A 12,604-nucleotide genomic window follows, 5' to 3' on the forward strand; every position below is an offset into this window, starting at 1 on the left:
ATATATTTAGAAAGTTTACAGCCCCTAAGGAATAAACAAATGTGTATCATGTAGTGAACACTTCCATTTTTTTCTCCTTATAAAAGTTATCTTATGCTGTTCTCTTAAATATGGCCTGTTTAATGTTAAAGAAATAAATATGTATGGGACTGGGGATGTAGGTTAGTGGCAGAGCACTTGCATGAGGCCCTGGGTTCAGTTCTTTGTAGTAAAGTAGAGTTGTACAGCATATTAAATATACTTTGATTTTCTTTTGTGCTACAAGTGGAGAAAAGTAGACTTATTTCCTAAGATAAACTAATGAAGCAAACAGATTATTTCCACAGACTCTGTCTGGGTAGTTCTTTTGTAACTTATTTGGGCAGAGTATATTGTGGTAGTACCCTATTCAAGTTCATATCCACAAAAATTGAATGCCTAGGATACTTTCTGCTCTAAGAATTTTATGTTCCGCAGACAAATAATTGCATCTGATAGTTGTCTATTGATCATAGAGGTCTATTCTTTCCCTCTGAGTACTTGTATATAGTACATTTTCCTGAATCTTATCTTGATATTATCGTTGCCACAGAAGGTAGAGAGAGAAGGAAAAATTAATTACCATTAAATTAGATACACATGTGGAATGATCACTTTCAAAGTTATATGAAGAGGAGTTCATTAGCTTTTTGTCATTGTGACAAAATAACCGAGATTATCAATTTAAAAGGAGAAAAGATTTATTTTGACTCATAGTTTCAGAGGTTTCAGTCTATGGATATTTGACCCTTTTGTTTTGGGCCTGTGTTGGCAGGAGCACATTATGGCAGGAACACATAGTGAAGGAGGCCTAGTCTCCTCATGACAAGCTGGGAAGCAAAGAGAAAGAAAAAGGGGCTAAGATCCCAAACCTCCCTTCAAGGGCACATCCTCAGTGACCCATCCCGCTAGCACCACAGGCTGGTCAATGAGCCTTTATACACATGGGCCTTAGGAGGATTTTCAAACTATAGCAGGGAGAAAGTAGTTTGCTTTGTTTTCTTTGCCAGGTGTAGTGGGTTATCCAGGGAAAGAATTTTTGGGAAGAGTAGTCTGTTGCCCTGTGGGAATAAAAATGTTTGAAATGTAAACAAAGAGGGATTTAAGCACTCCATGGCAGAGTGAGGTGGATAATTCAGATGCACTTTTTTCTTTATTGTAACATATGGTTATGTTTTTATATACTAAAAATTTATTAATAATTATATCTCAATTCAATTCTACTTTATTTTTCAGATTTGTACTATGGTGGGGAAGCTTTCTCTGTAGAGCAGCCACAGTCTTTTACTTGTCCCTATTGTGGAAAAATGGGCTACACAGAGACATCTCTTCAAGAACATGTTACTTCTGAACATGCAGAAACATCAACAGAAGTGGTATGTGAAGCAGTCTTTTGTCTAAAATGATATTGTGAAGAATGTTATTCCTAACATTGATAAAGTAAGGTCATTATTATCTATCTCTTACTTAGTATATTGATAATTTTAATAAATGTAATGTAAACACTATCTTTTAACAGAAATTTTACAACTTGAGGAGGCTGCATTCATGATATTTGTTCATCTTAACCTTTAATTACTGTGTTGCTGACAGCATAGCATGAAGTCTTGGCCAAATTCAGAAGAGCTTTATTAAATGCTTTGTGAAAAGGTTGAACAGATCCCAGCCAACCTTCAGTGCATCTCTTTTTTAAGTATTGTTCATTTTACTACAAACTTCATTTTTCTTATATAAGGAACTTTTAACAGGATATTTAAAAATCTATGGTTGTATATTAAATAGTAATCCATTGTCCACTCATTGTAGTGGATCACTGACTTCTTTAGTTTTTTCATCAGATCAAATCTTGTTTGCTAGGCAAGAACTCTATGCAGTCCCTCAATTCTTCCTTCCTAATCTTTTTCAATAATGTAAAGTCAAAGACACCGAATAATACACAAAGTGTTACCTTAAAAGCCTTTTGGAGTTTATATCTATTTTTTAGTTGTCAATAGATCTTTATTTTATTTATTTATATGCGGCACTGAGAATTGAACCCAGGGCCTCACACATGCTAGGCAAGCACTTTACCACTGAGCCACAACCCCAGTCCCCTTTTGGAGTTTTTTTCAAGAAATGATGAATATACACAAAAGAGTCTCTCTCCCACCTCTTTACTATTGCCAATAAGAGGTAAATGAAGACTGTATATGGAACTGTAGGTAATGAATTTGAGGAATTTTGGTACAAACAATTGCATATATATCAACTGATAAGCCCCCCAATGTACTTGGAACAAATAAAGTACCATTTTCAAGGACATGCAGGTATTTGAACTCAGCCAGAGGCCCTCTGGGTTTTAGGGTCTCTCCTTGACTCTGTTACAACTCTCATATTTAGACTAAAACATTTACCTTTATTTTCATGGACACCACCAGGTAAGTGCTTAACATTGTCATAAACTTATAGTTTAAACAATTGGTGAATTTATTTTTATGGTCCTCAAGCCAGATTTTATTGTCTACTGGTCAGAAATGTTCTCATTTTGTACATCCGGGAGCCTCAGAGCACTGTTATCACATTAATTACCTAGATTCAGTAAGTCAAGAGGTGGGAGGAGCAGGAGGTTCCCTTTTTGTATTCTTAAGATAATTATAAGCCAATAGTTCCTAGTGTAGTCCTTTCATTACCCCATTGGGTAGGACAACTACCTAGTTTTTCACATACAAAATTAGAGAATTAAGTGGAGATTTAAATCCTTTCCATGAAACCAGTCTAGGTGTCTATCAGCTGATGAAAGGATAAAGAAAATGTGGTTCATATACACAATGGGATTTTGTTCATCCATAAAGAAGAATGAAGTTATATCATTTGCAGGAAAATCGGTGGAACTTGAGATCATTATGTTAAGCTAAATAAGCCAAAATCAGAAAGCCAAGGGTAATGTTTTCTTTCATATGTGAAAGTTAGAAAGGAGAAAAAAAAAAGAAGAAGAAAGGTGTATGGGGGAAATCTCAAGGGAAAAGCAAAGGGAGACCCATAAAGTAGAGAAAAGGGACTAAGGGGAGGAAGGAGAAGAAGGAAAGAGAAATACTAGGCAACAATATTTACTAAATTATATCATTATATTGTGTGCCTGTACAAATATGTAGCAACATATTAATTGTAGTGTACCAACAAAATCCTTTCCATGGGTGAAAAACAAATTATTTATTTTTATAAATCAAAAATTAATACCCAGCAACTTTGCCTGTTCTTTTTCCTGAAAACAAATATTCAAAAATTTATTTATATTTCAATGTATCTGATACACACTTTGAAAATTAAATACCCACCATTTACAAATGGTTTTGTGTTCTGTACCCTATAACTTGTGTTCAGTTATTCACCTTCACTGAGTTTCTAAGCTTTTGGTACATAGTTTAAACAGTCACCATTCTAATTTTTCATATTGGTTTTATGAAATACTTAAAGGATTTCTTTCTCCTCATTCACCCTTAGTCTTGGCTTGAGTACTACCTACCTTTGTAACTACCCATACCATACCTCTCCATTTTAAAGTGAAAAATGGCAAGCAGACAGGATCTTTGATATAAAGTTACATGTATTTGTTTTGCTTCTTTGAATCTGTGGGTCATATCCTAATGTCAGAATTGGCATTTCAGCAAGAGTAGTATTCAAGCATGGTTCAGTGGCTAGTGTCCATTCTGAAGAATTGGTGCCCATGCCACACATACCTTTCTGTACATGTACAAAACCTGTTATTGGTTCTAACATGCCAGCCTGGGCAACTTAGCAGACCCTGTCTCAATAATTTAAGAAAAAAGGGCTGGTAGAACTGTTCTGGTACTAGGTAATAGTATTTACTAAATCATATCGTTATATTGTGTGCACGTACAAATGTGTAGCAAGTGAAGAAAAATAGAGTTAATCACATTGTTTGTGAACAGTTATATTCACATAGCAACTTGCTATGTTTTTATTTCCTTCTTTTATAAAAAAAATTCATAGCTACTATTTAAAAGATGTAACTGTGTTTTATTTAAAAGATCTTTACATGTATCATCCAGTTCACCTTCATAATAACCTTCATTAAAGAATTAGTGCTGTTTTTTTCTTTTTTACATTTTGAATGTTTATATTAGATTACATTAGGATTTAAGATGTTTTACGACAAAAGCAGAAAATGACAAACAAGAAGTATTCCAAAGAAAAACTAAAGTGAAATGAATATTGGTGCACTAAAGGACTTATAGAATTAGGATTATATTGATTTTTTAAAATTAGTTTTTAGTTGTAGATGGACACAATATCTTTATTTATTTGTTTTTATGTGGTACTGAAATTTGAACCCAGTGCCTCATATGCGAGGCAAGTACTCTACCACTGAGGTTCAGCTCCAGCCCAGGATTGTATTAAAATTTTATCAACTTATAAATAGAAAGAATTTTTAAACAGATAATGTTGAAAACACAAACTATTAAAAAAAAAAAGTAATGAAAATATCCTGTGATTTCTCTAGGCAGGGGCAAATATTAAAATCTTGATACTTATTCCAGGCATCAATCATACTATATATTAATATAATCTTAAGTTTTATGTGTAAATTTGGGCTAATATTTCACATTATTTCTTTCCTGCTTATTTTCTGTCTTTAAAAGCTGTTTGAGAAATAATTTTAAATGGCTGTATAATTCTTGATTGAGTTACCATAATTTACTTCAAAGAATATAGTGGGGTTCATTGTAACATATTCATACACGTGCATAAAATTATTTGATCAGCTTTAATTCCCAGCACCTCTCCTTTTCCTAACTCCGCCCCACTGCCTCCGAACCCCCCTTCTCAATTCTACTGGTCTCCCTTATGTTTTCCTGAATTTCCTTTAAATTTTTTTTTTCTCTCTCTACCTTCCACATATGAGAGTGAACATATAACTCATGACTTTGAATCTGGCATATTTTGCTTGACACGATATTTTCCAATTCCATCCATTTTCCTGAAAATGACATAATTTTGTTCTTTATGGCTAAATAAATCTCCATTATGTATATAAATATAAACCATAGTTTCTTTATTCATTAATCTGTTGACAGTAGCTAGGCTGTTTTTATAACTTGGCTGTTGTGAATTGTGTTGATATAAGCATGGTGTACATATGTCACTCTAGTATGCTGACTTTAATTCTTTTGGAAAAATACCAGCAGTGGTATACCTGGGCCATACAGCGGTTCTATTCCTTTTAGGCTTTGAGGAGACTCTATAACTTATTGCCTTAGTGGTTATACTCATTTTAGAGTTCCACCAACAGTGTATAATGTACCTTTTCCCCCATGAACTCATCGGCATTTAGTATTCCTTGTGTTCTTGCTGATTGTCATTCTAACCGGAGTGAGGTGAAATCTCAGTGATATCTTGATTTGCATTTCCCTAAATGCTAAAGATGTTGAACATTTTTTTGTGTATTTCTTGGCTATCTGTATTTCTTTTTAAAATTTATTATTTTATTTGTTCTTTTTAGCTATACATGACAGTATATTTTGAAATATTATACATACACGGAATATAACTTATTCTAATTAGGATCCCATTCTTGTGGTTGTAACTCTGTAGTATAATTTGAAATTTGTTATTGTGATTCATCCAGCATTGCTTTTATTGCTCAGAATTGCTTTGGCTATTTTGGGTCTTTTCTTCTTCCATGTGAATATTAGGGATTTTTTTTTTCTAGTTCTGTGAAGAATGTTATTAGTATTTGATGGATATAGCATTGAATCTGTAGATTGCTTTTTATTTTATTTTTTTTAAATTTTTTTTTTTTTTAGTTGTTAATGGACCTATAATTTATATGTGGTGCTGAGAATTGAACCTAGTGCTTCACTCGGGCTGGGCAAGTGCTCTACAACTGAGCCTGGGCTCCAGCCCCCGGTTTTTTTTTTTTTTTTTTTTTGTGGCGCTGGGGATTGAACCCTGGGCCTTGTGCTTGCAAGGCAAGCACTCTACCAACTGAGCTATATCCCCAGCCCCTTCTTTTTTTAAATGTTGTGCTGAGGATTGAACCCTGTGCCCAGCATGTGCTAGGCGAGCGCTCTATCACTGAGCCACAACCCTAGCCCCCTGATGTCTTTTGATAATATGGCCATTTTAACAATATTAATTCTGCCTAGCCATGAACATGGAAGGTCTTTTTATCCTCCAGTATCTTTTATTTTTGTCTTCAATATTGTGAAATTTTCATTCTAAAGGTCTTTCACCTCTTTGGTTAGATTTATTCCTAGGTTGTGTTTTTTTTTTGGGGGGGGGAGGGGGGTTGCTGTTGTAAATGAAATTGTTTTCCAGATTTCTTTGGTGGATTAATTATTGGTGCATAGAAAAGCTATTGTTTTTTGTATGTTGATTTTAAATCCTACTACTTGGTGGAATTTGCTTCTCAGCTCTAGAAATCTTCAGGTGAAGTTTTCTGGACTTCATGTGTTACAATTATATATAAATGTCAAAGTGTCCCCCTTTACTCCACACTGTTTTTCTAGTTGTGGTAAATCAAACATTTTTATTTGCATTATGGAGCTCAAGAGTGACTCATAGCTGTGTGTGGTGGCATGCATTTGTAATCCCAGTGATTTGGGAGGCAGAAGGAGGATTATAAGTTGACACCAGCCTGGACAACTTAGGAAGACTCCTGAATCACATTGTTTGGGTGGGCAATTATATTCACATGACAACTTGCTATGTCTCCTTTTCTGTTTCTCTTAACATTTTTTTTAAATGCCTAATTCACTGTCTTGATTTTGTTCCCTTGCTACCTTTGTTGGTCCTCTAGACCCCTAATTTGCACCTCCTTGTAGGACTCAAGAGTAACATTTTTTTTAGCCAGCATCCTTTTGGAACATTTAGAAGCAAGAGGATGAATCTCTGAAAATATCACTGTCATCATTGTAAATGTTTACTGAGCTGACAGAGCTAGTAAAGTTTACTGAAGGATAATTTTTAAAACAATGTTGTAGTCCTTGTCTAACTAGAGACTTTATGGCCCACCACAAGGTGTCTCCCTCTTTAAGATTAAGAGGTTTAATTCTGAGGGTATGGAGGAAGAGGAAGATCCTTCAAAAGCAGATACCATGAAAAACAACATCTGACATAGAATGTGTAGTAAAGATCTTTACTAGTTAAAAAGAAAAACCTAGGATGGTATAGATAGGTTATCAGTTTCAAGTAATCTATGTAAACATCAAATTTGATAAAAAATATGCTTTTAAAATTAAGCCCAAGTTTTTAAAAATTAATATAAATCATTAATATACAATTTAGTTGATTGGGACAACTGGCTGGAATATGGGTTATGGGAAGAAAGCACAATATGTAATTATCCAAATCCATCAACCTTTTGAAGTCAGCAGCAGAGGTCAAACAATATTGCAAATATGAAGATTCTATTGAAAGGGTCACAATTATGGAAGAGACATACAAGTTGGAAAAGCTTTTCTTTCCTTTGGCATCTATTTGAGAGCATAAAGAATGGCATTAGGAGTACTTTCTCTGAGGGCTGGGGATGTGGCTCAGTGGTAGAGTGCTTGCCTTGCATGCATGAGACCCTGGGTTCAATCCCTAGCACCACCCAAAAATTAAAAAATAAATAATTTAAAAAATGATGGCTCCTCTGGAATTTTTCTTAAATCTTTCAGTTGAAGTAACTGGCACTACAACTAATTAGAAAGCCTTTGGGACTGGCACAGTGGCACATGGGTATAATCCCAGCAACGCAGGAGGCTGAGACCAGGAGGACGAGAGTTTGAGGCCAGCTTCAGCAATTTAGCAAGCCCTGTCTTAAAATAAAAAATAAACAGGACTGGGGATGTAAGTCAGTGGTAAAGTGCCCCTGGATATAAACCACAGTAATATCACCCCCCCCCCCCAAGAGGAGCCTTTGGGTTTCTGTTTTGGAATGAAACGTGTTATACATTTAATTAATGGTATATAAGTAATCCTTTCAGTTTTTTGTTTAGTAGACCTCAAAATTTATGTGAAACGAATAAATGAAAGATCAGTGGAGTAGAGGAAGGGGATTGGGATTGATGGGATAAGGGAAGAACCGTGGAATGAATCTTATGTGTACATGTATGTACATACATGAATATTCTACAGTGACTTTCACCATTATGTATACTACAAGACACTAATATAAAATAAGGAAGTAAATAATTATGATTAAGAGGTAAAAGTAACTTTAGGCTTACTTGTAAACAATTATAACACATTCTGTTTATAATCACAGCAGTTTTGTATTAATTCACTGCTGGGACCTTTTTGCTTTTTATTTTTTATTTCAGTTATTTATTCTTTGTTTTCATTACTCTCCAGAAAAGGAGTTAGGCCAGTCTACAGCCTTTTAGGTTTGCTTGGTACATTTTAATGCTACTTTTCCTTCCCTCCCCTTTCGCTCCTGAAGATTGAACCCAGGACCTTTACCACTGAGCTTTAGCCCCAGTCCTCATTTGCTCCTTTTTGAGTGAAAATCTTTATGTGTTTGCAAGAAATTGAGTTTAATTTTGAAATAGCATAGTGGTATTGTGTTTGAATTATGCTTATGTGGTAAGAATTTTTAGGGAATTTTATTAGGGAGGGGTTTAGGGTGTGCCTCATTGATATAGTGCTTGGTTAGCTGTCTATCAAGATAGAATTTTTATATGTCGATATATAGCACTAACCTGTCAATATATGTTTCCTTATTAGGAGAAATAATAGTTTGAACCACCATATTTGTATTATATATATCGTATATTTTGTACAAATTTTATATTATGTATTTTCTTAAAATATTGTTTATACATTATTTATATATTAAATATTTATAAATGTCACTTATTTTTCTGTTATAATTGAATAATCAGAAAAGATAAGCATTTAAAAGCCAGATATAGAAAAAATAGACATTGATTGATTGTTAATTGCTTACAGTCTTTATCAAAGTGTGCAGTTGGATACTTCCTGCTTTTCTGTAAACTAACAATATTTTATTTAATAAGAGTGTTAACTAATTGTTTTGTTGAAATATTTTATTTAACAATAGTGCCAAAATAAGAGTACCTTATTAATATTACTCAATTGCATTTAGCTGGAGACACTGTGGATCAGAGTATAATACTTCTTACCATCTGTACCTTTCATTGCATGCGTGCGTGCGTGCGTGTGTGTGTGTGGCAGGGGGAGGGGTGTTGGGAGAATGCTGGGGATAGAACCCAGAACCTTACGAATGCTAGACACTCTACCAAATAATTATTTCTGTATTTAGAACTTGTTTGAATTGCACGTTTAAAAATAATATGTATTGAGCACATTTGCTTGCTTAAAATCAGATAGTAATACTTTATGTTTTAAATATTATTTTAAATATTTAGATATTCCATATTTGTTTTAGGGTAGCCCTGTATCTATATGTCATAGTACTTGCAAAGCTATTTCTACAAGAAATAAATTCTTTAAGATGATATGAAAACCAAGAAAGCAATCATCTAAGTTATTATGAGAATAAAATAATAGTATCTTTTCCATGAATCTAAGCCTAGTATCTGAGCCTAATACTAGAGAATATGGTGTTCTCTTGCTTCTGGGGAAGGGATTTTATTGCTCTGTACTTTCTTTTGTGTTGAAATAAAATCCCATAGGGCAAGATGAACAAGACAGTTTTCAGAGTGGCAAGTATGTCTGATACGAAGGGAGGTGCTAAGTAATATCTGCTAAGCAGGTATTAGAGACCTTCATTTGCAGTTCTTTTTTCTTCAGTCAGTGATCTGACTACTAGAAGAAAAAGTAGGCCCCAAAGTCTATCATACTTATCAGCTTAGAAACCAACTTCCTCAAGAGCAAGAAGTACAATCAAGAATTGATAAACGGGATGGTATCAAACTAAAAAACTTTCTTCTCTGTCCTATGAAATTCTGGTTTGTCTGGTTCAGTGTCCAGACAGCTGATCTCCAGTCAGTGCATAGAAATGTGTTGCAGGACTTTTAGGAAGTTCTGTATTAGAGGTGGTATAAACTGAAGATGCTCAATGGCAACTGTTGACAAATTGTAATAAGGTAACTCATTAGTTTTTTATAAAGTCTCTAGCCTTGTGGAGTGTGGTGGCACATGCCTGTAACCCCAGCTGCTCCGGAGGCTAAGACAGGAGGATCAGAGCCAGCCTCAGCAATAATGAGGTGCTAAGCAACTCAGTGAGACGCTGTCTCTAAATAAAATACAAAATAGGTCTGGGGATATGGCTCTGTGGTTGAGTGTGCAATCCCCTGTTCAATCCTGAGTTCAATCCCTGGTACCTTAAAGAAAATGTCTCTAGCCTTGTCTCTTCCCTTCTTTTCCTGCCCTGTCTCTCAGGTTTAAAAAAATACTGGTTAAACAAGAATTATTTGAAGATTTCAACCTCAACATTCATGGCTGAAATCATTTTTTTCTAGGATGTTCTACCAAACTCAGCTGTGCTTGACAAACTGGTTATGACTTTGAGAAGAGAAAAATACAAAGCTTTGTTATCATCAAACTAATTTAAACTTACTACAAATAACACAAACACATAATCCCAGCAACTTGGGAGGCTGAGGCAGGAGGATCACAAGTTTGAGGCCAGTTTGGGCAATTTAGGGAGACCCTGTCAGAAAATAAAAAGAGTTTGGGATGTGACTCAGTACATATACTACTGAATCCAGTCTCCATTGGGGGGGGGGGGGAGTAAATAACTCAGACTTTAATTTTGGTGGAGTTCATTTCTCATTCTTCACTAAAATTGTTAGTAGCTAGTGTTTGGTCACTTTCTGTCCCATTCAGCTTTCACCCTTCTCCCCATTATTTATTTTGGGACAGGGTCTCACTAAATTGCAGCGGTAGGCCTCAGTCTTGCCTCAGCCTCCCAAGTTGCTGGAATTATGTATTATTTCTAATGCAGTTAAATTAGTTTAGTGATGACAAAGGCTTCATCAGCCTCCAGAGTTGTTGGGATTACAGGCATGTGCTACTGTGCCCCAGTGTTTTCAGCTTTTTACATCTTTAAAACAGTTTCTATTTTTCTTTTTTTTTTTTTTTTCCTTAAAGTCTACAAGTAGAATATATAACTATTCCCACTGAAGATAGAAAGAGTAGACCTTAAGATAGGGGATTTCTTCCAGCCAAGATGGATGCTTACCTCTAGAGTGAATTATGGACAGCATAAAGAAACGGAACAATTTTGATTCTTTTGGAGGTATTTTTGTTTCCAGTTTTGTGAATTCCCAAGACATCAGCATACTCCTGGGTTTACATTTCTGTATAGGAAACATGTTAAAAGACCTCTACAATGAAGAATACAGAAGACTAAAGAAAGAAATTGAAGAAGATCTCAGAAGATGAAAAGATTTCCCATGTTCTTGGATAGGCAGAATTAATATTGTCAAAATGGCCATACTACCAAAATCACTATTTAGATTGAATGCAATTCCTGTTAACATTCCAATGACATTCTTCATAGAAATAGAAAAAAGTCATGAAATTCATTTGGAAAAATAAAAGGCACAGAAAAGCCAAAACAATCCTCAGTGAGAAAAGTGAAGTAGGAGACATCACAATACTAGACCTATATTATACTACAGAGATATAGTAACAAAAACAGCATGGTATTGACACCAAAACAGATATGAAGACCACTGGTGCAGAATGGAAGACACAGAGACAAACCCACATAAATACAGTTGTCTCATACTAGAAAAAAGTGCCAAAAACATACATTGGAGAAAGAAAGCCTCTTCAACAAATGGTGCTGGGAAAACTGGAACTCCATATGTGGCAGAATTAAATTTAATCTCTCTCTCTCTCACCCTGCACAAAACTCAGCTCTTTGGTTAAGACCAAAGACCTTGTGCCTACTAGAAGAAAAAGTAGGCCCCAAACTCTGTCATGTCAGCTTAGAAACTGACTTCCTCAAGAGCAAGAAGTACAGTCAAGAATCGATAAATGGGATGGTATCAAACTAAAAAGCTTCTTCATAGCAAAGGGAACAATCAAGATTGTAAAGAGAGAATCTACAGAATGGGAAAAATCTTTGTTACCTGCATCTCAGCGTTAATCTCCAGAGTATATAAAGAACTCAAAAAACTTAACACCAAATCAAAACAAAACAAAACAAAAAAATAACCCAATCCATAAATGGGCAAAGAAAATAAACATGCACTTTAGAGAAGAAGGAATATGATAGGTCAGCCAATATATGAAAAAGTTTAACTTCTCTAGCAATTAGAAAAAAAGCAAATTGAAACCACACTGAGATTCCATCCTTTCCATGCAGAATGGCAGTTATCAAAAATAGAAGTAATGAGTGGCTGGGGCTCTAGCTCAGTGGTAGTGCACTTGCCTGGAATGTGTGAGGCACTGGGTTTGATTCTCAGCACTGCATATAAATAATTAAAATAAAGGTCTATCAACAACTATCAATATATATTTATATCTATATATCTGTATATCTATGTTTATATCTGTATATATAAAAATAAACTCAAGTAATGATAAATGTTGGCGAGAATGTGAAGAAAAAGGTACACTCATACATTGCTGGCAGGATTGCAAATTGGTGCAACCACTCTGGAAA

The 12,604-nt window shown here is 34.8% G+C and overlaps 1 protein-coding gene across 2 annotated transcripts in view; it reads left to right on the forward strand.

Moving 5' to 3' along the window:
* The window catches only part of Kcmf1 (potassium channel modulatory factor 1), a 79,154-nt gene that overhangs the window by 47,801 nt on the left and 18,749 nt on the right, over positions 1-12,604 (forward strand). For both annotated transcript variants that reach the window (XM_046457546.2, XM_058583398.1), the window contains one exon: positions 1,255-1,394. In XM_046457546.2, the coding sequence (XP_046313502.1) occupies positions 1,255-1,394 (140 nt within the window). The remainder of the gene's footprint in view (positions 1-1,254; positions 1,395-12,604) is intronic.

This window comes from Marmota monax, unplaced genomic scaffold, assembly GCF_021218885.2.
Source record: "Marmota monax isolate L192 unplaced genomic scaffold, Marmota_monax_Labrador192_F-V1.1 WCK01_AAM20220418_F8-fsc00390, whole genome shotgun sequence".
In the NCBI taxonomy this organism is placed as follows: domain Eukaryota; kingdom Metazoa; phylum Chordata; class Mammalia; order Rodentia; family Sciuridae; genus Marmota; species Marmota monax.